At 43.8% G+C, this 26788-nt stretch overlaps 1 protein-coding gene across 1 annotated transcript in view; it reads left to right on the top strand.

The window, feature by feature from the left end:
* The window catches only part of CAPN14 (calpain 14), a 58262-nt gene that overhangs the window by 7281 nt on the left and 24193 nt on the right, over positions 1 to 26788 (top strand). The window contains exons 3-5 of the mRNA XM_045884354.3: positions 8151 to 8261; positions 24662 to 24924; positions 26544 to 26613. Coding sequence (XP_045740310.1) covers positions 24700 to 24924; positions 26544 to 26613 — 295 coding nt within the window. The 5' untranslated portion in view covers positions 8151 to 8261; positions 24662 to 24699. The remainder of the gene's footprint in view (positions 1 to 8150; positions 8262 to 24661; positions 24925 to 26543; positions 26614 to 26788) is intronic.

Below are 26788 nucleotides of genomic sequence, written 5' to 3'. Positions count from 1 at the left end.
TTAAAGAAGTGCTAAATAAATGGGAGAGTCACACCATGTTTAATTCTAGAAAGATTCCAGGTCTCAAAGATGAGAATTTTTTACAACATTATTGCTAGATTCAATAATTGATAGGATTTAAATTAAAATCCGAATAGGGTTTTCCCTGGAAGTCAACAAGGTGATTCTAACAATACTCCAAGAATAACTAAGATATTGAAGAAGAAGGAAGAGGAGAAGGAGGAACTGGGGGAGAAGGAGGAAAAGGAGGAGGGAGAAGGAGAAGACAGTAACACCAATAGAAATAACTAGGTGAAGGGAACTTGCCCTAGGGGACGTCATTACCAAGTTGCAATGGTTAAGATGGCATGGTTTTGGTGCAGAGATAGAAAAATAGGACAATGACACAGTAAAAGAGCCAGTCAATGTGGAAACCTGATATACAGAAAAATTGCAATAGATATCACATATATACTGCTACAAGGTCAGGAAGAACGTTTTCAACAAAACACCGAAAGCATAAGCTGCAAATGAAAAGATTAATAAATTTGGCATTGGTAAACGTAAGCAGTGGTGCTCAACTGAATAGACAAAGAGAGTGAAAAGATATTTACAATATATACAACCTTATTAGTAGTTAGAGAAGCACCACACCACCATGAGATAACACTTCACACCCACCAACGTGGCCAAAAATAAAAAACGGTGGACAATACCGAGTGGTAGCAAGGATGTGGCACAGTGGGTACTTCCACATACTGTGTGATGTGTAGATTGGCACAAACACTTTGGGAAGCCATTTGGCATTATCTGGCAAAGCCAAAAACATGCACGACCTCCACTCTGCAACTCCGATGCTAGGTGTGATCTAGAGAAGCTCCGTACACGCGCCCGGAGAGATCAGGGTCGGAATGTTCGTGGTAGCTCTGTGTGAGGCAGCCAAATATTATAAACAGCTACATTTCCCTGACCAAGAAGGTGGATAAATACATTTTGCCGTGTTCATGTCATAAAATAAATTTCTTACAAAATAATCTTCATATAATAAAATAAATACGATGCAAAAGAGAAAATGAGGGGACTAGAGCAACTGAGGACAAAACAGCGCTGAATAAATAAAGCCAGTGGGGAGCTGTGATGTGTAGCCTAGCGCCACTTCTCTCCATGTTGAGATCTTGCAAAAACCACAGTGCATTGTTGGTGGATGCGTAGGAGCTTCTGAAAAGAGAAGTGAGGGAATACAAAACAATCAGGAAAGCGGTGTCCTCTGGGGATGAGGAAGGGAAATGAAACTGGAGATAGGTCACACCGGGGGCTCCAACTGTATTTATGATTTCTTTTTCTTAAGTTTGAAAACGGATACTTGGCTGTTCATTTATAATTCCCCCTATCCTTTGAAAAAAAAAAATCTGGTCCTTCGATGTTCAAAATTAGATTTTTTTCATAATCCATGGTTCAAGATGAACTTTTTGTATCTGGATTTTTTTTTTTTTTTAAAGTAGGCTCTGTGCCCAGTGTGGACCCTGAGATCGAGACCTGAGCTGAGACCAAGAGTCAGATGCCTCATCGACTGAGCCATCCTGGTGCCCCTGTGTCTGGCTTTTTCATTGCATTTTTTCTTTCTTTTTCTTAACGCATTTTAAAATGATATAATGGAGCACCTGGTGAACCCATCAATCCAAGGACTAGAAAAATAAGCAATAATTTACATCTACCTATGTGTTCCTCCCCTATCCTGCTCCTACCCCACCTGGAATTTAGTGTGCTCTATTCCCTTGCTTTTTAAATTAATGTTAGCACATATGTATGGAAGCCTGAACAACATATTGTGGATGCCCAGGGCTTCGGGACTTGATAAACAGCATACCGGCAGCACGCATCTCCTCGAAGTCTGTTTTTTCCTACTCGACATGGTGTCAGCAGCATTGCTTTTCAGCCCTCTCCAGCTCCTGAGCGCCTCTCTCCTGCCAAGTGCCTCTCCCGAACTCAGCATCTGGCTCCTATATTCTGTCACCCTGCTGGCTCACGGAGAGTCCCAGTCAGACAGCCTGCAACACAGAGTCCTGGTCCCCCAACATCCTGGCTGTGTGTTCTTGGGGAGGTGGCTTCACTCTCCAAGCCCCAGCTCCCTGGTCTCTGGAATGGAGAGAGTAACAGGATCGCTCGGGATTAAAAGAGAAAGTGTGCTGTGCTTAGGGCAGTGCCTGGTCTATTGAGAGTGCTCAATATACACTGTTAACTCTGCATATGATGATCACCATGACTTTCAGTCACTGCATGTGCGCTGCCCCATGATCTGGATCTATTTAGTAAGCTAGTGCGTAAGTCAGGGAGTAGCTCTTTCGGTTCTTTTGTATCTTAACTGAAGAGGGCTCCCTGACTCGAAAGAATATAATTGCTAATAGAATTTGTGGCATTTGCTATAGGCTCTTGGGGGTGACACTATGAAATAGGGGACTTTCCCTTCTCTTCCCCTTTCTCTGTCCTTTCCCACCAAGATCACCAAGGTCTGGCCAGAAGTAGAGGGAGAGAGATGGACACTGCAGAGGCAACTTGGAATAAAAGCTTGAGCCCTGGTTCAGGGAGGCTGGAGGAGTCAGGAGAGTTCAGTGGGGACCCTGTGTGTGCAACCCCAGAACCCAGGCCCCTCTCAGCCTGGCCCCTGTGTAAACCATGGTTTACTCATTTTGTTGGCCTCCATTGGAGAGGTAAGTGCATCAAGTCAGCCAATATCTATCATTGAGAAATAGGCTAAACTATTTAACCACCTTTTGACAACATCCTCATCCGTGACACCAGACCTAAGAATGACACTTACAATGCTATTGTGGGAATAGAATAAAACAGCGTTGGTCGGGGACCTAATACAGTGTTATGTATTTACATCTTTCTAGCTAGCTAGCTAGTGATATAATTATAGACTAGATCTATAGCACTCTGTAAATAATAGTTCACTTCCCCTTGAATGAATGACAACTGAATGCACATAAGGACAGGGAAGTCTGGAATAAAAATAAGGAGATGAGCAAATTGTGCTCCAGAAGTGCACAAAGAGGAAAGGGGATGAAGAAACAGGGTCAGGCTAGGTTCAGTTGTCCAGTTGTCTAGGAACTGCTTTCCCCAGTCATGCCGTTACTACCACATCTACGTAATTGCTGGGACATGTGTCTGTTGTGCATGCCAGCTCACATGGGCAGGAACCTAGTTTCATCCCGTGGTGTACCAGGAGCAGAGCTAACCTGGCAAGTCCACCATCACAAAGAAGAAAGCCCACACCATGAAGGCAGTGGTATGTGTCTGGTTTTATTAACATGCCTGTTTGATGAGCCTCCATGGCTCAGTTTTCTAAGACCCTCATCTCCCAAAGGCAAGACATATATAACTTGCAAGATGTGAGCTGTAGTTAGAAAACCTCCCCACCAGTACCTTCAACCTCAGACTCTGATTCTGGGGGAGGAGGAGTGGGGGAGGGAGCGGGGCAGGAGGGGGCATTACTCTTGCAGCATCCGTCCTTACAGCAATCTTGGAAGTGAAGATAGGGATGCTTCCCGGGGAGGAACAGAGAGGCTGAAAGCTTTGCCCACCGAGGCATCTTCTATGGAGCTAGCTATCACCCTACTTTCCTACTTTCCCCTCAGTCCATAAAAGCTGTGAGGCAGCTTACCCAAATCTCCAGAATTCTAAAAAATAGTTTAACCCTTGAGGCAGTAGATAGGAGGGGAATGGGCAGGTAGGTGGGTGGTGCAGTGAGAAGGTCAGAGCAGATGAGTTCACCTGGGACTCCTTGGAGGCGAGCAACACAGGTAGCTCTAAGCTTCTTGATCAAAGCAAAACAGAAACAAGTTCTTGGTCCCTACCCAGATAGATCGATCTTTCCCTGCCAGAAGTATTGGATCACACCATTCTGCTAGACAACCTCCCTTGGGTGAGAAATGTGACAAAACAGTGAAACTCTAAAAGCACAAGAATCCAGAGCTGGAAGGAGTCTGGTACTTAGCAGTGAGTCCAAGCATCTTTCCCAGGTAGTAAGTTTTGTCGGTCTGCCCACCCGGGGGAGCTACAGGAAGCTCCTGGAGGAGGAAGGCTGGGCTTTCATCTCTCCTAAAACCTAGCTCAGGGGCACTTGGCTGGTTCAGTCCTTAAAGCATGCAACTTTGATCTCAGGGTTGTGAGTTCAAGACCCATGTTGGGCATAGAGACTAATTAAAAGGGAAAAAAAATTCCTAGCTCAGGGCTAGTGCCGGCCCCCAAACTTCACTTATGGCTGAAGTGATTCTTGATGAGCAGAGACTGGAAATGTGAATTTCCTACAGCTGGCCAATGGTTATAAGACAAGAAGGCCATGACTATCCCAAAAGGTGCATGGACAGAGGGAACCTGATAAGGCAGAGGATTTTTTTTTTAAACACAGAAGCAGACAACAGTGGAAGTTACAGACTGCTCACGTCTTTTAAAAGTCAGCTACTCAGCAGCTACCTCTTGCTTTGTCTCCATTTTGAAATTGTATCTCTTTTAATTTTACTTATTTTGCATTTTGCTTTCTAATTCTGATTATAGATTTTTTTTTACTTACTGAAGTTTAACACTTTTATAGTAAAAGCTATTGATTTTATTCTTTTTTTTTTTTAAGATTTTATTTATTTATTTGAAGAGAGAGACATAGCGAGAGAGGGAACACAAGCAGGGGGAGTGGGAGAGGGAGGAGCAGGCCTCCTGCTGAGCAGGGAGCCTGATGCAGGGGCCCGATCCCAGGACCCTCGGATCATGACCTGAGCCGAAGGCAGATGCTTAACGACTGAGCCACCCAGGCGCCCCCCATTGATTTTATTCTTTGTGATTCCTTCTCTTACTACACTAAACTTAGAATTCCTCTGCTCAGATACTTGAGAATTTTTTTCTCGAAATTGTCCTGTTGTTTGACATTTTTATATATAACTTTTTAATTCATCATTATCTTTGTTGTTATTGTTGTTGTAAAAGTTATGGGGTGGTTCCAGGTGCTTGAGCAGTTCTCTGTTAAATAATCTTACGTTCTCTTTTCCATGGCAGGTCTTCTTAAAGATAAATTAGTACAAATGATTGAAGAACATAAAGCCTATTTCAGAATTATCTGTTCTGTTGCAGTGATTTGTCTATTTTTAGTAACATGCCATTAAAATCACTGTGATCTTATGATACATTTTAATATCTGGTATGAATATCCCCCCTTACTTATGTGATTTTAAAATTTCTTAGATATTCTCTTTCCTCTTGTCCTCATTGTCTTCTTTCTCTCACTCTCTCTTTTGTTTCTTCTAACTGAAAAGTCATTGTGCAAAGTAACTATGCCATTGGCCCCAGGCCACAAAATACCATGAGTATTTCACATATCCTAGAAAGCTAGCCAAATGATTGAATTGGAATGAATGCTAATATTCAACTACATGGAAATTTCATTAATTGAATTAGCCATAGTCAATGGTGGACATAGAAGTTGTTTTGCAGAATTATTGTCAATAATAATAAAAGCTCTATTTCAAAGTTATCTGTTCTGTTTTAGTGATCATCGATGAAAGATGAGTATTTTTGTATATATGTCTTCATCCATGGCTTTATTTATGTAATATATTTTATATAAATGGAATTTTGGGGAACATTATTAATGCTTTTGGTACTTATCACCAAATTGCTTTCCAAAAGAGGTACATCAATTTATCCCTATCACAATGATACCAGAGTTCCAAGGTTTTTTTTTTTCCCCTTTAGCACTGTATGTTATTAATTAAAAATATTCACCAATGTGGGAAGTTGGCAATGATATCTCTTTTTTAAAATTAGTAAATGTGTCATTACAAAAATGTTTGAAATTTTTCTTGTGTTTATTCACCATGTAAATTTCTTCCATGATTGTCTGTTTTTGTTTATCCTTCATTTTTCTAAAAACGTTTAATGTTTTTCTCATTGTTTTGAAAAGAACTCCTTATTTACAATAAGGACATTAATCTCTTGTGTGTTTATTCATCCAGATTAATTTTAAAGAAATTTTGTCAATTACCTCTCTGTCTCTTCACTCCTCTGAAAAATGGAATCATTGGGATTTTTTTTGTCAGAATCTCATTAAAGCTATAAATTAACTTTAAGAGGATGAACGTAGTCTTAATATTTATTCCTTCCATCCAAGATGTCATGACTTCCCATTTATTCATATATCTTCTACATCTTTATAAACTGTAGTTCCCATCAAACAGGTCAAAACATTTCCTTTAAGATTATTCTGTTATTTTATATTTTTATTGTTACTCTGGATGAGATATTTCTATTATGATAACTTCTAACTGCTTATTGTTATATACAGGAATGCCATTACTTTAAAAAAATTTGTCTTAAGTTTGTTTTACTCAATATTCATTAATATAATTTCTAGTTTATTCTTAGGTTTTCTAGTTATATAAGGACCATCAGCTAGAGTTTTTCCTCTTCATTAATACTATTTTGATTTATAATTATATTTCATATTTTGGATTTTCAGAACAATGTTGAAATTTTTAAAAAAGGAGCATTCTTGTTTTGTTCCCAGTTCCTAGATACCTATCTAGATTCTTCTTTCTTTGCTCCCTTGGCTTGGGAGTTGTGACCTCTATCAACCCTTTTCTCTTTTTTGTCAGATAAAAAATATTCTACTAAAACAGAACATCTAGTATACAGCATCTTCTCAAATTTAACATACATATATTTGTGTGTATGTAGAATCCTACATACCTAATTACATATATGTTATATACTCGAGTCTTCTTTTTTATTTTATTTTATTTTTTAAAGATTTTATTTATTTATTTGACAGAGAGAGACACAGTGAGAGAGGGGACACAAGCAGAGGGAGTGGGAGAGGGAGAAGCAGGCCTCCCGCTGAGCAGGGAGCCCAATGCGGGGCTCGATCCCAGGACCCTGGGATCATGACCTGAGCCAAAGGCAGATGCCCAACCGACTGAGCCACCCAGGCACCCTGAGTCTTCTTTTTTAGAAGTCTGGGTAGCTGGTGGTGCATTAGTAGAAATGAGACCACAGGAGGCACTTGGGGAGATATCTAGTGATAGTCACCAGAATACTGAAGCACTTCTCAGTATCTTCTCAAAGGGTTGTCCTTTACAGGATGGGACAGAATTCACATGTTAAAGAGACACGAGATCTAATTTATGGAAAACTCAATGTGAGTCAACACTTAGATGTAGTTGCCAAAAATAACTATAAACTTCTAGCTCCCTGAAGACAAACATAGGAAATGATGATGATCGGCGTTGGCCAAGAGCCTGATACATAGCAGGCATGATGCTAGGTGTTCTCACACAGATTACTCACGTCTATTTTCACGAGGACAGTTGAAAGTGTCAAGAGAGAAACTGAAGCTAAGTCCCTAAAATGAAGCAGAGCAGGGGATATGCTATAGTTTTTATGAAGTGTAGGGTCTTGAATTGAAACAGTATACCCCAGATCTGGCCTGATGTGTCACGTTTAACAGTGACAGAGCCAGTCCCTACATTGTATTGTAAAGAATTTAAGGAACTAAAAATTTTAAAGTTATACTTGAGGGGCTATCACATGGGAGGGCAAACACTATGGATATAGGGTGAGCCCAAAACAATCAATCTACTACTGTGACATCGCCTGCTTGCAGATTTCAATTACTAACTACCTGCATGCCAATAATCGTGAACGTTCCTATCTCCAGCCCAGGCATTCCCTGGGTGTCCCATAGGCAGCACACACTCAGTCCTGGGGGTTAAGGGGTCCTCAAAGACCTCTCTGTGAGCACTGAATCCAATCATAAGGAATAATCATAATCATTATTTTAACAAAATGTTTTGAGTGCTGATTATGTACTGGCCCCTGAACTAAATATATTGTATTTGTTGAACACAATATTAGTTGAATTCTCCCACTAATCTTCCCAGTATGTATGATTACTATGTTGTAGATGATTAGAGTGAGACTCTCAGAGGTTAGTTATCCACCTGAAACCAGTATCCAAAGGGTTTATGGGACTAATAAGCACAGCCGCAACTTTTTACCCAGGCCTTCTCATTTGCTTTTAAAGTTGCCTGACTCTCCTTGGGGAGGCAGATTTGGGACGTTGTCCTTCTGTCTCCGAGTTTGGCTGCCTCTCGAATAATCTCTTTCCTTTCTGCGTGATCCAGGTCCCAGTGATTGTTTCTACTCTGTATCCGGCAGATGAACTTGGGTTCGGTTACACAACCCGTTAAGTGGTGGAGTCTGGTTCAAGCTTCCAGGTTCGTCTGACTCTCAAGGTAAGCTCTTTCTAGGACACAAATGCCACATTTCCAGAGCAGGCAGATCAAGGTGGAAGGCACCATGCATTGGGGAGGCCCAGACATGAGGGCCCTCCCGGTGACTGATGTTTTCATGGCTACCGCCTCATTCCAGAAGCCTATCAGAATTATGCTTTTCAGTTAAAGACATGTTCGGGTTTTTGTTTGTTTGTTTGTTTGTTTGTTTTTATGTTTTGAAAGGCACACACAAACCCTTCCATGGAACTGTGGGAGGACAACATGTTTCAACAGAAATCCCTGCCATGTTTCCATTGAAGACTTTTGCCCACACAACTCTATAAAAGCCTGGTGTTTCCTGGATGTAGAGAAATCCCTTATTTTCAGAGAATGCAAGGTTGAGGATGGCTAACAGACATACTTGTTAAGGTTAGGAATTCCTTCGATTGCAGAGCAGGCAGCCTGCATGCTAGAGACACCACTTTAGATGGTTCTGGAGGACAAAACTCTCAGGAATGGGAGCTGCCATATTGGCAACTCTGCAGGCATCATCACCTAACTGGGATGCTGTTGACTTCAGGATGCTCTTCCCCTCCTTTCTTGGATCTCCTGGGCATTGGGCACCTGTCTTACTCATTTCTGTACCCCTGGGATTAGTCATGGTTTATTTACCATTGGGACTTCTTTCCTAACAGAAACTTTGCCACCACCTCTTGGAAGGAAATATGGAAATTGTGCTGTTTTCCCCAGCAGTCAATTTTCCCTGTTATGATCATCATAATGGCAAACAAACTTTCTGCCAAGAAAGATAGGCTAGGTCACAAGTCAAAAGGAAAATAAACCAACCAAAACAAATATATAAGTAGAGGTAAAATTGTAAGACACTCAGGGGAAAAGGATGTCAGGAACAAAGTAAGGGTCAGAAAGAAGAATGGTTAGAAATACATTCCATAGTTGTGTATTGATTTGGACAAGTTTAATAATGCCAAGAACACAATTAAGAATAGAGGCAGAAAACAAGGTGTACACAATGAGACATTGAAAGAAAAAGTCTAGGCAACATTTTTATCTGTTAGGGAACCAGACTAAGAGCTAAAAAAGAAATGAAAACAAATCATGCTGTAGACCTTTTTAAATTTCTGTCTTGGGGGTGCATGGATGGCTCAGTCAGTTAAGGGTCTGCCTTCAGCTCAGGTCATGATCTCAGGGTCCAGGAATCAAGTGCTGCATCGGGCTCCCTGCTCAGCGGGGAGTCTGCTTCTCCCTCTCCCTCTGCATGCCTCTCCCCCTGCTTGTGCTCTCTCTCTCTCTCTGTGTGTCAAATAAATAAATAAATAAATAAATAAATAAATAAATAAATAAAATTTTCTGTCTTTGGATAGTCTTTCTTTGAAGGAATAGTTAATAGTTTCATAATTGTGTGATTTCTGGGTATGCTAGGAAGGCCCATCATGAGAAAAGGATCTGTCCCAATGGCTTATTGTTCATAGATGAAGGTCTATGCTTCAAGGTCTATATTTTGTGTTTATTTTTATTTATTTGTTTATTTATTTTAAAGATTTTATTTATTTATTTGACAGAGAGAGGTACAGCGAGAGAGGGAACACAAGCAGGGGGAGTGGGAGAAGGAGAAGCAGGCTTCCCGCTCAGCAGGGAACCTGATGAGGGGCTTGATCCCAGGACCTTGAGGATCATGACCTGAGATGAAGGCAGAGGCTTAATGACTGAGCCACCCAGGCCCTCTTGTGTTTATTTTTTTTTAATTAATTTATTTATTTGAGAGAGAGAAAGCATGTGAGTATTGAAGGGGGAGGGGAAGAGGAACAGGGAGAGAAAAAGTCTTAAGCAGACTCTGCTCTGAGTGCAGAGCCCAACACAGGGCTCGATCTCACGACCCTGAGATTACCTCCTGAGCCGAAACCAAGAGTCAGATGCTTAACCGACTGTGCCACCCAGGCACCCCAATCAAGGTCTATATTTTATAATTGAAACATTGGCACTTGACAATTCAACTACTATTAGCCATGAGCATCTTTTCATGAATTAGGTTATCAGATTCTTTCCAGTGGTCGTGGGAGAAAACATGTAAAAAAAAAAAAAAAAGGGGGCGCCTGGGTGGCTCAGTTGGTTAAGCAACTGCCTTCGGCTCAGGTCATGATCCTGGAGTCCCGGGATCGAGTCCCGCATCGGGCTCCCTGCTCGGCGGGGGGTCTGCTTCTCCCTCTGCCCTCTTCCCTCTCGTGCTCTCTGTCTCTCATTCTCTCTCAAATAAATAAATAAAATCTTTAAAAAAAAGAAAAAAAAGAAAAAAGAAAGAGGCAGGAGTGCTGGATGAATGGACGTTTCACGAATTTGCTACAGAAATGCCAACATGTACTACCCATCTGAGTGAAAAGTTAGGTCATATATGGGTCTCAAGTATTGCCCCAGTATGACTTCAAGTGCTGTACAAACCTGCTCCCCTGGACCCATGCTAAATTAGAGAAGCGGGGGGTAGAGAAGACATAACCAGAATGGAGGCTGATGGAGGAGGGCTCTTGCTTCTGCTTCCAGTTAGCTGCTTTCCACCCAAGATTTACTGACCAATTCTGCCCCAAGACTGGGGAAATAGCTAGGTCCCAACTCAGATTTTGTGGGGTCTTGAAGTCAACAATGTCTCTGGTTTGCCTTTCTAGGATCAAGCAATTTCCTTGCATCCTAATACCATGAAGGTGCTCGCTGCCCAGGACCTGCTTTCCAATTAGATATCAGACGTGTTTCTGCCCCCCTTTCTAGGAATCCAGTTGTGCTCTGTGGCCAGGTCACCATTGCTATTTTGGACCATCTCTGATGCTGCCTGCCTGCCTGGTGTGTAATCTAGTGTATTTCTACATTTCTTCACCCTCTCCGATCCCAGACCATCATGCCCTGCCTCCCTGATCTGCATGGCTCCCAGTGCACCCCCAAGCCCTTCCCAGGTACAGCAAATCTTGTCAATTCAAGTTTGCTTGGGTTATGAGTTAGAAATAAGTGTCCTTAAAATTCTGGTGAGCTCTCTGATAATTTAGGAAAACACTCTCTTATTGAAAACAAACAAACTTGTTTGTTTTTATTTCCAAACTTTGTAGTGAATTTCTTAAAAGATACTTTCCTATGACATTCTGAAAATATTTTGAGGATAAAGAAATTAATAATTTTGGTCTTAGAATTTATGCTGGAATCTTGGGATGAGTTAGCCCACAAGGTCTCTTTTTATAATCGTGGTTTTTGGATAAATTTCTAATGCTTAAGAGTTATATATGGAATCACCAATTTTTCCTTTCATTCTTCTGAACTTGATGTGGTCCTTTCTCCCACTCACAAATCAAATCCCTTCTCTTTACCTTATTTGATCCTAATTTTGAAAACCTGTAACCAGTTGAAAAAAATCAAGCAAGAAAAACATCAGAGAATAGTACAGCCTGTCAATTGATTTCATGAAGCTTTGGTGCGGCCATAACTACCAAGACTTTGAATTCTTATCTAGAGGGCTGCTAGTAGTAACCTTTGCCAGAGCCGTGATGCCTCATGATTTTCTTGTTTTACTCTTGTATCTGCACAGAGGGAATCAATGCAAGAAATAGTTAGAGCTTGTCCGTAAGTATTTTAGTAGTTTTCCCCATTTATAGTTGTGTTGGACACATTATAGTTTTAACTTGTTTTTTAGTGTGAGTTGAATTAAGCAACAGAAGTGACCCATGTGAGCCTGCATGAACACTTGTGAGCAGTTATATTTACTGTACTTAGTGCCTTAACTTCATCCTCAACCAGACTTCTGCACGTAATATATCACTACCTGAAATTCCAGCAATCAGGAATTTGTCTGGATAAGGAACTCCCTATTTTTAAAAAAAATGCAAATCCTTATAGCAAGGTTAAGGGGGTATGAGCTCTTCACACATTTATGAGGACTAGTTCCATCAGATTGTTCTCTGGTGCCCTGAAGGAACGAGAATTTTGCTTGGAGGAAAAGGAAGGAACCACTTTGGAGAGAGTACTTAGTTAGGTTTGTGTAGGGCACTTGGAGAGTCTGTGGAGTGGGGTAAGAGGATGCCAGAGACAAACTTGTTTTCCTTTGAATGTTTGCTCAAGGCAGGTCCCAAGCAGAGTCATAGAATGTTATAACAAAAAGCTGAGAGTTGATAGAGTACCACTTCCTTGTTTTATGTAACTTAAGTCCCAGAGAGAGGAGGTGACCTGCCCAGCTTCAGAGTCAGTGGTAGAACTTGGACCTGAATCCACTCTCATGTCAGTGCTCCTTCTCTAATATTCTGCCACCTAGCACAGGTAAGGAGGCATTCCTTTCCCCCTTGGATTTTCTGCTAGGACCCAGAACTCGGCAAGCACTCAGGTCCTGCTGCTCTGGAGCTTACGGAGGCCACCAGAGCCCTCCTGTGGACTTTACCACTCCTCAAGCCTTGTTTCTACTGGAAAATGAACTCCTGGTCATAAATCACAAATTTGCTAACCTGCTTTTGGTCCACAGCCCACTCCTGGGTCAAGGAGAGCCCAGGCCGTGCAAAGATAGGACTCATCCCCAGATGAGGAGGGGACATCTGACTTCTGAATGACTGTAAGTCACAGGGCTCATGTGAGAGGCCAGTGAGCCTCCTTGGACTTGTTTCTTTTACCCCAAACAATAATTCACAGGAGGATCAAAGGAGGAAATGGCCACTGGGCCTTGCCCTCTTCCACACAGTTTATGACAAGCCCAATGACGACCTGACAAAAACAGCTCTGACAGAGAGTGAGTCCCAGCCCTGCTCTAGGTGTGGAGCGGGGACCTAGGGTTGAGAAGCAGCCCCAGCCAGAAGTTCCTGAAACAATGGCCAATATGAGAGGGAAGATCAGTGCCAGGGTGAGGGGATAAAAATGAAGAAGTTCTGTCTGAGACACAACTTGGAGATCAGTTGTAACAGCAGTCCTCTCTATACGCATAGATCCCTGTGGTGTTTAGAAAACATTTTCACATTTGTGACTTGATGTATTATTAATAGAGATGAATTATGCTGATTTCTCAGAAGAGAATATTGAAGTTTTCTTAACCAAACAGGATCTTCTCCCCTGTCTTTTGATTCCTAAATCCACTACTCCTGCTATCCACCCAACACCCTCAGACCAAATAGGGTAAGGAAGGCTGGCCATTTAAACACGAGGTGGGGCAAGGATTCAAAGAGCTTTGAACTCAGGAGGAAAGCTTTGGATTTGACTTACCAGTGACAGAAAGACATGGTTTCTTGATTGATATGATGAAAAGCTAGTGGAATATGATGCATCTGGGACTGAGTTCCATCTCTGCTGCTTACTAGCTGTGGGTGCTTCAGTGGGGTTACTGCTCTGTGCCTCAGCTTCATTTTTGTGAAATGCGGAAAATAGTACCACCTCACTGAGTTGAGAAGATTCAGTGAGATTCTGCATGCAGTGTATTGAGCATTGTACCTGGCATGTCACAAGGGCCCAATAAATGTTGGAATCTTGGCTATTGTCTTAGTCTGCTCAGAATGCCTTAAGAAAGGCATTCAGTTCATCACAGCTATTACTACTGGTATTATTTTCCTTATCAGTGCTAATGAAATGAGTGAGGTGATAGATAGTTGCACAAAAAGATCAAGATGTGAGAGGTCAGAGTCAGAGCAAAGGCCCCTGCAGAGAAGCCCGTAGGAAGGAAGAGGAGGATGAAGTTCTAGAAGTAAGGAACTTGTTCATTCCACTGACAGTATTAGGCAATTAAGGCATTGCTCCATGTCCTGGGGACCCAAGGATTGCAAGCATGGAGTCAGGCAAGTGAGGGCTGACTTAGTCGCTGTGCTGAGCTCTGCACAAGCCGTACCGGGCGCCTAGCACAAAGGTCCTGGGAGAGCCAAGAACACCTACCAAAGAGCCACCATGTGAGTGCCAGGAAAGGCTTTAAGGGAAGAAGAGCCAGTGTGGAACACAAGGAAACAATCAATAGAGGTTGTTTCTAGCCATGAGTGGCCAAAGACAAGAAGACAAATGAACCAAAATGGGGGATTTCAGGAAGTAGGGTTGGGAAAGAAAAGGGAGATCTCTCAACGGCACCCGGGAATCGCTGGGTTCCTTCTCAGCAGAGAACATCCCTGAGGGCTTCATCAAACTCCAGAGACCACAAAAGAACATAAACATTGCATTAGTTCCTGTAATGAAACAATGTTCTAAGTCATATCTCCAAATACCCTCCCTTATCTGGAAGTGAGAAGATGACTAACTCTTGTCAAGGCATTACTGAAACAAATTCTGTCTGCCTGGTTTTCTAAGAAAATAATTGTATTCGTGCAATACCATCAGAAAGCCCTGGGTGCTCCCCTCCCTTCCAGAGAACATACAGTGAGGCGGAGCCAAGGCTCTGGGAGCCAGGAACCCAGACTCCCAGCCAAGCACATGTGCTGAGAAAGGCTCATATATAAGGTTGGTCTCAGGCAGCAGGTTTCTGATTGCACTGGGACTAGAGCCTGTAAAGAAACAAGATCTTCAGTGCAGGTAAATTTCTTTAGCTCCAAGGGTGGGATCAGTTTAGCCCAGAGCCCCCAGGGGCCTCTGGGGTCTCTGGGTTCAGACGATGAGAAAGAGGTAGTTGCTTCTCCTGGTTTGAACTTTGCAGGTCAGAGTGTATATGGGAAAGAGCCCTGGAGTCTGGAGACCTGAATTTTGTTCTCAACTTTGTTGTCCCTAATCTGCGTAACCTTAAAGAACAGACTTCAGCCCTTTGGCCTCAGTCTCATCATTAAAATCAAGGGTCTTTGGGCGCAGGGGATCTCTGAGGTTCCTCCAGCTTTGACTGTTATCAGTGGTTATTTTGTGGAGTAACTGAGGTCACTAGGTGCTGTCATTTCCCAGGGCTCAGACCATTCCAGCGGTTTTCTGAGCCTCCTTGATTTTGGAAGGGGTCTGGAGGTGGCTGGTTCTTGTCTGGAGCCTTTTGTGGGGTCCTGATGTTCTGGGAGGCAGGCTGTTCTCTGGGCGCTGATAGACAGTGAGGCTGGTTTGACTTCTGTGAAATCAGATGTGAAGAAGACGCCAGTGATGATGCTCACATTCTGTAAGACAGAAATAGTTCCTGAAGAAAACCAGAATACGTCACGCCAAAATATGCCTCTTTGATATAAAAATAATTTTGAACTGTAGGCACTTGAGAAGTGGTAAACACAGAAAAAAGTTCCCTCTTTTCTGCCTAAAGGCAGGAAATAAATTCTCCTTTTATTGGAGACATACTCTTAATAGGCTCTGCAAACAAACCTGCATAGAGGAATCTGCAAACAAACCTAGTAAAAATAACCCTTATCTTCCTTGTTCTTGTCCTAGTTAAGGAAATTCTTTTCTTAGTTAAGGAAGATAAAGACTGCTTAGTTCTAGTTGGGCCTAGCCCAAATTCCTTTGTCATGTCAATTATTCACAGATTTATTTGTTTCTTTGTCTAAAAGGTATGGGAGCATCCTGCTCTGGCCACTTTGGGTCTTCATCCTCTTATAAAGGCTCCCGTGTTTATGTAAAAATTCAATAAAATTTGTGTGCTTTTCTCTTGTTAATCTGTCTTGGTCAGTTTAATTTTCTGACCCAGCCAGGACCCTAAAAGGATTGAGGAGAAATTTTCCTCCCCTCCATCTCTCATATAGTAGTTATCAGTATGACACTAGGGCTCATTTAGACTAGAAATCTGGAAATCACCATGGTTGGAGCCATTTGCTGGCCTCTGGACATGAGAAGTCACTAACTGGGGCTCTGGATGATTCTGGAAGAAGGCAGGCAGCTCTCAGCTCAGCTCATAATCCTTTTTGTGATTTGGGTGGGAGGTAGCCTGGATATGGGTTAAACATTGTTGTTCCAGAAATGCCAGGTATCGTCTATGGGCGCTCAGGGCTGGAATAGTGATCCTAACCTTGAACTGGTGAAGTAGACCTAGGTTTTTAGATCTGGGGACTCTCCCTGACCAGACAGGGCGAGAAGGTGTCTTTGACTTTTAGAATGAGGATTCTTAGACTGGTGGGTGCCGACCATTACACGGAGTGAGCACCTTGCAGCGAAGAGAAGAAGGCCCTCTCTAGAGTGGGAGCCTGGCTACTGGTCCGTGATTTCCTTGTGGGCAGAAACTAATTCATCCTGTACTCCTATCATCAAGGGTGATGCCTGGCCCATGGGGAGGCACTCAATAAAGCCTTGTTTATGTAGTTGAATTTACCACTTTCCAATCTCCCTATAAATCTCTCTCCTGACCATCAAAACAATCAATAGAAAGGAGTAGAATAGACTCATATATTAGTGGTTTAATTGGCTTTGTGATAAATGTGTCCACTCCAAGGGTAACCAATAAACCGATTTCTAACACATAGATTGGTTTTGCCCTTTTTTTTTGAAAGTTACATACGTTGTCAGAGGTTCTCTGTGCCTGGATATTTTTCACTCAGTACTGGTGTTTGTGAATTCCATCCGTATTGTAGCAAGTGGTTCTTGTTTGTTCAGTCTCAGTGCTGTGTAGTATTCTGTTGTGTGAATATAGCCCAATACTATTTATCCATGTTCATGCGCATGTGGGTCGTTCTCAGTCCAGGCCTAGTTTGAATAACGCTGTCATGAATACTGTTGTATATGTCTTTTGGAGGACAAATTTAAGCATTTTTGTTGGGTAATGCCCAGGGATTGTTGTATCGTAGGGTGTATATATGTTTAGCCTTAGTATTCGCGACCAAGTCGTTTTCCTAAAAGATGTTTTTGATTAACTTACTTTCCCCAAAGTTTTGCCTTAATTTCTAACTGCACAGCTTGGCATTTAAGTAGTGTAAATCATAACCTAAGATGCAAAGCCATCATTCCTCAAGTCCAGGACTGAGCCTTGCGGCGGGCAGGGGATGCTCTTACCCAGCAACCTCCTACCCAGTGTGCACGCTTGAACAATGGGCAAGCAAGCATTAAGTCGTAACAGATTCACGGTTGTTCTTTCTGGGCAGCTCCTATTACAGTGGTCTCTGCCTGTCACACAAGATCGGAGACCCTTAGAATACCTTTCCTAAGGTGAAAACATCGATACATCAGTGAGGCAACTCAGCTGTGAGGAGAAGATCAGATGTGCTGGGGGTGCAGAGAGGACTCTGGGGAGGAAGGGAAATCTGAGCTGAACTTTGAAGGATGGATGCATTTGAAACAAAGAGAGCAAGAAACACCTTTTAGTTGTGTGCCCATAAAAAGAAAAGTTGGATAGAGAAGAGGAGTGTGCTGTAGATTATTTACACAGAAAGGGGCCAAAACACCAAGAGCCTGACTATTTGGTTTGAGGCCATGGGCTGTGTGGATCCGAGGGGAGTGGTGTGAAATGGCCGCTCGGAAGGTAAATGCAGGGTCAGTCGGAAGAAAATGTAGGCAATGTAGCACTAAGTCTGTGACTCTTTAAGATGTAAATACTCCTAAAAAAAAATAAGAGTAACTAACTTAAATCTGTTTTAAAACTCATTCCTATTCAAATGTGTTTTTGAAATGTTCAGAAGAGAGAAAAATTGAAAGGATTTGTCCATTAGAAGTGTGGAAGGTGGTGGAGAAATAGGAGCAGGGACTGACCTGAGGCTAGTGGATGAGAGCTATAAGACCAGAAGTGGGCTTGAGGGAACAGAATGACCCCAGTGGGATTCTGGATGAGGGGCTCAGCCCCACGAGGTTGAGCAGGCTGAGAGCCCATTGGTCCTCCTCAGAAGTCTCACCTGCACACAGGGGTGCTGAATGGGGTGACCACCAAATTCCTTCTAGCCTGATATTTGGTTCATATATAGTGAGTGACATCTTCCACACAGGCTAAGTGAATATTCCTAAGCCCAAGGAAAGTTATCTCTATGGGGGTGTCTGCACTTCTACAAAGCCACAGATCCGTGGCTGTTCAGTGTCCCATGGAGTCAGATGAAAGATGGGGCAGTTGCGAGTGGGTAGAGAGTGCCACAAAATTTTAACATCTCCAAATAAACATACAGTGAGCCCATAGGAACCCCTAGCATCACCAGCTAAGGCAGGGCGCTTCCTGCCCCTCCGCCCCCCAATCTACTCCCAAGGTATATGTTCCCTTTGGAGACTCTTTCCTCCTTGAAGGTTGACCTTGATTTTACTTTGTTGCCCAGGGTGCTTTGCCCTGGAAACTGCATAATTCCCCAGGAAGTAACCCCAAAGCCAGCAAGGATTGGAAGGGAAGGCTGTTAATGAGGCTCCTGAAAGCAAACCTCAACTTAAAACAGTTCTCGGGGATGTGAACAGAAAAACAGAAGAGCAGCCGAATGATTGACAGCTCACAAAAAATATTTCATATCCTGTATCTCATTTCATCTTCATATCAGGAGGGGTGGAGAGGGCAGGCTTTATCATTCTTTACATTTTGCAAATGAAGAACCATCTATTTGTTCATTTAGTCAGCCTGTCAGCGAGCATTTATCAAGCATCTGTTTATTCATGATGTATTGCCTGGCTCTGTGAATCCAGAAAAAAATATATGCCATTCTTATCTTCTATAGCTCATGGCTGGGCCGCATTCTTCATTGTCTCCTCAAAGACAAATGTCTGCCCTAATAAGTAAAGGAGTGCTTGGGGTCTTCTGTTACAAACTATATCTAAATTAGACAAACCTAAATAGTAAAAACTTTCATGATCCTTTCAAACCATTAATTTTGTTGTCGGGAAGAAAAATTTTACTTTACCCTTCCAGCTTCTTTTGGCTGGTCTAAGAATTAAATTGACATGAAGCAGATTAACGGGGGAAAATCAAATTTAATTATGTAAGCAAGAGAGCTCCATAAGAAAATGAGGCCCACAGGCAGTGGGGCAGGCAATTGAGGCCTATATGCCATCCAGAACTAATGAAAAGGATGCAGGGGTCTAGGTCTTGAAAGGAAAGGAAAACAATCCACCCGAAGATGAAAAAGAGTAAAAGAGTAAACAAATGTTTGCTGGGTCCATAGCAACAATGGGAGATAGAGAGGAATTTTAACCAACAGACTTTTCTAGGTCCCACCCTGTCTATCACACCTAGTTCATATTGTACTGTAGTTATCTATGGTAATAGTTCCTTTTCTGAAATAAGTCCTCTATCTAAACTTTCTTAGGTAGTTAGGAGGGAGGCAAAAAAGAAAAACTTCTTGAGTCTTCTGTTTTTTAAAAACAAACAGCCTAAAATAATCCACATGCCAAAGAGACACACTTTGGGGTGGCAAATTTTGCTCCCCTACATTGCGAAATAACTTCCTCTTTTACAAACAGGTCATGATCTATACATAGAGATGTGGGTTTTCCTATTCATAATCAGTAACCACAAAGCCACCTGAAAACTTCTCAGGAATGTCTGATGTCATCACATCTAAAAAATGAATTAGAGACAAGACTTTAGCAGAGAGAAATGGCAGGCCACATCTTCAAGTCTTTTTGAGACATAAATGTAACTGTAAATGTTGAGTCTATAAAAAATTAATGAATCAATTAGAGATAAAATTCTGTTGCATTAACATAAGTTCTTTTTTTTTTTTAAAGATTTTATTTATTTATTTGAGAGAGAGACACAGCGAGAGAGGGAACACAAGCAGGGGGAGTGGGAGAGGGAGAAGCAGGCTTCCCGCTGAGCAGGGAGCCCGATGCGGGGCTCGATCCCAGGACCCTGGGATCATGACCTGAGCCGAAGGCAGATGCTTAACGACTGAGCCACCCAGGCGCCCCGCATTAACATAAGTTCTTAATGATGGACCCAGTTAATCACATTTTATTCTCTGAATTCCTATTTGGAGACTACCATTGTGTCTAGCATTGTGCCATAACAATTTATGTCAGTTAGACCATGATTTAAGCCAGTTTGTCCGTAAAGGGCCAGCCAATAAATATTTCAGGCTTGTTGGCCATATGATGTCTGTTGCAACTACCCAACTCTGCTGTTGTAATGTATGTTGTAGATACAGCCATAGACAATACATAAACAGGTAGTGTAGCTGGGTTTCAGTGAACTCTATTTACAAAAACCAGCAATGGGCCAGATTTGGCCCATGGGCCATGGTTTGCTAACTCCTGACTTAGACTCAAGTTTTTTCAAACTCCTTTATATCATTAGCTCTTTTGAGGCCTGAGAGTGTATACAATATGTGTCATCTCCATTTTACAGGTAAGGAAACCAGCTCAGAGAGGGTAAGGGATCTGCCCATGGTCACACAGTAGGAGGGGACAAACCCAGCCACCTCCTGGGTTTCCTAATTCCAAATCTAGTGCTCCACGACCACTGCACACTGTCTATGACACCAAAGAAGTACAGTCCCTGCCCAAGATAAATCAGGCAGTGCCGACAGTTAGTCTTGTTCTTTTGTTCCAGCTGTCGAGAGCCTGGAATTGATCATGTTTCCAATCCAATGCTCTTTATCATGCAGACAGACCATTGTGCAAGAAGTCTAGGTTTCTCTTCTAATTTTACCTCTGACAGCTTGGTGGGTTATGGCAGGATGCCAGAGTTCTCTGGAAATCAATCATTCCCTGGGAGGATTCTACAGGTCCGTAGCACCTGTGGATGAGAATATGGTTCTTATTTCTTTTGTTTCCTTTCTGGCGCCCCAACTCTACCCTTATGTGTGTATGTTTAGCATGGGTACAGTGTCTGGAGCATAGTAGGTGCTCAGGACACATGTGAATTAGCCGAATATCAGGGCAGGGACTCCAGGCATGGAACACTCACGTGTCCCACCTGGTAATGTCCCTCAGTGGTCACCAGCCAGTTAGCACCAAAAGGCTTCATGTGGATTCGGAGCACCAGGGACACCCCTCACCATCACAGAGCTCCACCTTGCACCTAACGTCTATAGAGAAGGCGAGTAGAGCCAAGTAGAAAAGTGAAATGGAGGCTCTGACTACTTATTTGCCGAGTACAAATGAATCCTGACATGAAGAACGTGACAGAGGAGTCTAACAATCTCTGGGGAGCCAAGGAAAGGACGCTCAGGCAGAGGCAGTGTGCCTTTAGGTTGCATACTCAAATATCATGTGCCTCAGTCAGCTTTTCCCTATTCATTTGCATAGTCGTATGTTATGGGCCTGCTCTGACACTGCTTACTTACAATAGTTAATAGGAGTTTCCAAATACAACCAAGATACACCTGGCCCTTTGCAGAGCGCTGTGGCAATCTGAGAAAGAGCCAATTTCAGCCACAGGTTATAACATACAGAAGACATGTAAGACCTGCGAACTGCCCACATCTGGGTCTAGACTCTCCTTAAGGTGCCTTAGGAGTACTTATTTAAAGACAAGATATTTATGCGTTTGGCCTCATTCTGAAATTTGGAGGGTGAAAGCATCTTGTGATGGGCATTTTGTCCTCTCAGCCCGACAAGGCACCAAGGCTTGTCATGAGATGCAATGTTTTCAGGCACGGAGAGGAATCTGAATGGCCTTGTGTTTGTTTACAGATGTAAATGTGGTTGGAAGAAGGAGTCAGGGTGGAGGAAGCTTTGCCTGATAGCCCATATCAGGAAGAAACTCAGGGGAAAACACAAGGCCCCAATAATAGCGTTTGGATCCCTGTAACCCAGGTTAGGAGTCGTCCCCCAGGAAGTATGAATGCACTTGTGACAAATGAGAACGGCCGGGAATCAGATTGTCCTCACCTCAGAGAGAGGTTAAGGGTGTGAGACAAACAGCATTCCATCGGTGTTAATCCTGTGGGGGGAAAAACCGGTATTAGGCAGAGGAGGTTTCCGTGTGTGTGAATCACTCAGAGCAGAGCCCACAATGGGATCCAAGAACAAGATCGTTTCATGAACTGATCACTAGCGGTGCATGAGAGGCTGAACTAAAGGTAAGTGTTTAGAAACTTACTTTATAGTAATTGATCAAATAATTTTACTTATGTTGAATCTGAAAAAAAATTTTTAAAGGAGGGCTTGTATTTTCTATATCTTATTTAAATTTCATTTTTCTATTAATTTATTTTCATTGATTTCTGTGACAAGCTGAAAATAAAAAAATACAGCTGCTTCACTGGTGATAATTTGAGAAGCACCAGTTAGAAGGTGGTAGGGTGTCCTAGGTGGTAGACAGTGGGTCAGTAGACCTTCAGAATGAGGGGAACTCAGTGAAGACCAGACACACAAGGAAGGTTTCCTGGTGGAGAGGATAAAGTTGGACTTTGGAGGATAGGCAGGATCTTGACGGATGAAGAGGCCCCTCAGATCGCTCCTACAGCTGGGAGGGAGTACTCATGCTTGGCATAGGCTTGTTTGCAGGCTGCTTCAGTGCATATACATTCTGTCCCAGGCACTGTACTGGCACAAATGGGAGCTGTTGCCATGGAGGGCTGAGCATGGTTATGGGAGCCAGGGCCCTGGGTTCTGGATAGGGCTCTGATGAATTTTCCCTGGGCAGCCCTGGGAAGATCACTTGACCCCTACTAGGCTGGAAAAGCCATGAGGGCAGGGACTATCTCTGATGAATGGTGCTTAGCTCAAGCCTGGCAGATAAAAATTCCCAATAAAATTTTTGGTGAGCCAATGGATGAATGGGTTTCAGTTTTAACACTTGAAAAATGAGAGGGGCTAGGTAAGATTGGTGGTTTTCTTTCTTTTTTTTTTTTTTAAAGATTTTATTTATTTATTTGACAGAGAGAGAGTGAGCGAGAGCAGGAACACAAGCAGGGGGAGTGGGAGAGGGAGAAGCAGGCTTCCCGCCGAGCAGGGAGCCCGATGCAGGGCTCGATCCCAGGACCCTGGGATCATGACCTGAGCCGAAGGCAGATGCTTAACGACTGAGCCACCCAGGCACCCCAAGATTGGTGGTTTTCAAACCATAGAATGAGAAACCTTACAAAGCTGCACTGTGGTCCAACCTGTAAAATCAAGCCTCTACCCTTGAGTTTCTATAGGATTTCATTTGAAGAAGGAACTCCACTGCTAAAATAATTTTGGGGAAATACTGGATTTGATGATTTCTAAGGCATATGCTAACTCTGACATTTTCAGATTCTAAGTAGATAGGAATGCAAATCATAGAGGCCATAAAATCATTGACTTAATGAATCACTACTGTGCAAAAATAGACATAGGAGATATAAGGATGTGCTAGAATATTGGGGTTGGTGGGGTCCAATTGGCTGGCAGAGCTCTTAATGTGAAGCTTGTTGAAAAGCTTCAGAAGAAGGATCCATTTATATCCCAAAAGAGTATGTAAAATTTTCCGTGCCATTGAGTATCACTTGCGAGTGCTATGGTTGCATGTAACAGAGACACATAACACTGGCTAACACAGAGAACACTGCCGAGTCTGGCCACTACCATGGCTTAAGTAAGCAAATGGTTTGTCCTTCCCATGTAATAAGTCTAGAGGCAAGCCACCGAGGCTGGACCATTTGTTCAAGGAAGTCATCAAGATCCAGACTCCTTCTAGCATGTGGCTTTTTTCTAGTGGTCCCTCTCTAGGGGTGACATCTACTTTCCAGGAATGGGAAGTGGGGAAGTCAAAAGTAGTGCCACCTGGGAAAATTGGGAAAGTCGCAGCTTTTCCGAAAGCCCCACCTTGTAGACTGCCACCTTCATCTCATTGGCCAAACTGTCCTGCAAGAAGCTCTGGGAAATCAAGTTTTATTGAGTGATCAAAGCTGCGATCCTATTAATAAGGTGAAGGAGGGAATGGGTAGATACAGACAACTGTCAGTATTTACCATAATATGTATGTGATTTTTTTTTTTTTTTACATTGCCCAAAATGTCTTTAAGGAAGGAGTTAATTTGAAGAATATGTAGAAGGAGGGACGCCTGGGTGGCTCAGTCGGTTAAGTGGCTGCCTTCGGCCCAGGTCATGATCCCAGGGTCCTGGGATGGAGTCCCACATCGGGCTCCTTGCTCAGCAGGGAACCTGCTTCTCCCTCTCTCTCCCTCTGCTTGTGCTCTCTCCATCAAATAAATAAAATCTTAAAAAAAAAAAAAAGAATATGTAGGAGGAAAGTGAGAGACACGGTTTTGTAGGGAAGATGGAGAAGGACATTAGAGCAGGCAGGAGGACGTGAATGAGCTTGGGGGTGACAGCCCTGTGAGGGAGGACAGAAGGGGCATCCACTGCTCCTTCCTTGTCTGGCACAGGGACCCTCAATCCCTATGAACTGAACTTTAGCTTCCTGCTGCTCTCCTCCCCCCCTGCCCCTGCCACCCAAACAGAAGTGTCCCTGTGACATGGTCAGGGGCCCAGGACCCAGCCCTGAGGCTGGAGAGAGCCCTCCTTTTCCTCAGGCCTTGGCTGCAGGAGCCCAGAACCGCAACACGTGCTCAAGGAACCCCACTCTCTAGGATGAGAATCAGACCAGGTGCTGCCGCCCGTCTCACCTCTTCGTCCTCCTCCTCCTCGCTGGGGGAATGGCAGAGTGTCAACCGGCAGTGAGTAACCTGAACATGGGCTCTCCATTCCAGGAGCAACAGAGACTATCCGGGAAGACCCACTCCGAGCCATGTCTCTGAGGCTACCTTTCCAAGGCAGATGGAAGCTGGGGCGGAAGAACTCACTGGGGGGTTCCTCGCAGCTCCCCAAGCAGGACTATGAGGCCCTGAGGGAAAGGTGCCTGATGGAAGGCCGCCTCTTTGAAGATGACAGCTTCCCAGCCAGCCTGAGCTCCGTGGGCAGCGGGCCCCTGCTGCGGAAGCTGCCGCCTGGCCTGCAGTGGAGGAGGCCTCCGGTAAGCGAGGAGGGTGCTTCCCCACAACACACACACACACACACACACACACAGGTCAACCCAGACCTTCCTTTGGGGTGCTCCAGATGCCAGGTCTTACTCACTGCCATTGATCCCCACGTGAGGGGAATGTGTGAGTGCCCACATTCCTATTCTCCAGATGGAGAAAACCAGTGGTGGCTCTGAGGTGGTCTCCTTCAGCCCCTACCCAGAAATATGCTGGGCAGCCACAGCCAAAGTCCTGTTGGGCCTCATCCAAGATGGCAGGGCATCCTGAGCCGCTGCCGATGCCATCGGCCAGGGAGACACTTCTCACATACCTTCACTCCCAACCCCCAAATCAGGCCCACAAAACACATAAATTTAGAAGCTATTGGGCGCCTGGGTGGCTCAGTCGTTAAGCGTCTGCCTTCGGCTCAGGTCATGATCCCAGGGTCCTGGGATCGAGCCCCACATCGGGCTCCCTGCTCGGCGGGAGGCCTGCTTCTCCCTCTCTCGCTCCTCCTGCTTGTGTTCCCTCTCTCGCTGTCTCTCTCTGTCAAATAAATAAATAAAATCTTTAAAAAAAAAAAGCTATTAATTACTTTATAACAATGTTCTTCACTTTCTAAAGTGCTTTGACAATTCCTTTTTTTTTTTTCTAAAGATTTTATTTATTTATTTGAGACAGAGAGAATGAGAGACAGAGAGCATGAGAGGGAGGAGGGTCAGAGGGAGAAGCAGGCTCCCTGCCGAGCAGGGAGCCCGATGCGGGACTCGATCCCGGGACTCCAGGATCATGACCTGAGCCGAAGGCAGTCGCTTAACCAACTGAGCCACCCAGGCGCCTGACAATTCCTTTAAAAGGCAACTTAATGTTTTCAAAGGCAATCCAGCCCCCACCAAACTTGATTTACACAATAGATTTCCCAAATATGGCTGGTGAACAAAGTGGAGTCAGCCTGTGCTACAGATTCTCTGCCCTTCTAGGCCCTGTTCAGCCTGCCCATCAAAGCGTATGGCCCCAGACTAAGTCCCTTCTGTGTGCAAAATTCTCAAGAGGGCCTCCCAAACTAGATAGTAGTCAAGATTCTACTTTTCTCAGAAAATTCGGGAACTGCTGACATAGAGTCCGTCACACACCTGACCTTGGGTGAGCTGTGCCAATGCAGAACATGAGGGCTTTAGTGCTCACCATGGGGCAGAGACCACCTGCCCCATCTCCCACTGCATCTCAGTGTGGAAGGGCAAAGAGGCCATTATGTTGGGGGATGGGGTGGGAAGGAGCAGTAGGAGGAGAACAAGGACAATGGGAAGATCTCTAGGAAAAATATGAACACCCTCTAAAAGACATACTTCCATTTTAACAGAAACTCCAAGCAAAGGCATTTTGGTACAAGTGCTATTTCTCAGTATCCACACAGAGTTCTCCCGGACTCTGGCTTACATGGGCTGCAAGAAGAAATGAGAAATGCGACAGGCTGAATCCATATGCCAGCTTGTCTGGGACAGCCCTGATTTCACATATATTCTATATCTATGTCCCCGTAAGTCCAGTCTTGGGGCATGGGAAACTACGGTCACTGTAGCTCAAGGAGCTTCTTCTTGGTCAAAAGGGCAATTCCATCTGTCCCCCATAGGAGCTACACAGCAATCCCCAGTTCTATTCTGCCAATGCCAAAAGACTGGACCTGTGCCAGGGAGTGGTAGGTAAGTCTGTACAGCCCCTGGACACACAGGCCTGGCAGCTGCTAAGGCTGAGCGGGGTGGGGAAGAGGGGAACTGAGAGATTCCCAATGGGGGAAATGGCCACCCTGAACTCCACCTTGTAGTCTGTGTCCTTTGCCGGGAAAATGGTAACAACTGGTCCTCTGAGGATGTATGG

The sequence above is a fragment of the Mirounga angustirostris genome, unplaced genomic scaffold (genome assembly GCF_029215605.1).
Source record: "Mirounga angustirostris isolate CCGP_5_RB_7025 unplaced genomic scaffold, mMirAng1.0.hap1 SCAF_10, whole genome shotgun sequence".
NCBI classification, from domain to species: domain Eukaryota; kingdom Metazoa; phylum Chordata; class Mammalia; order Carnivora; family Phocidae; genus Mirounga; species Mirounga angustirostris.
This window is presented reverse-complemented; position numbering and strand designations above follow the sequence as displayed.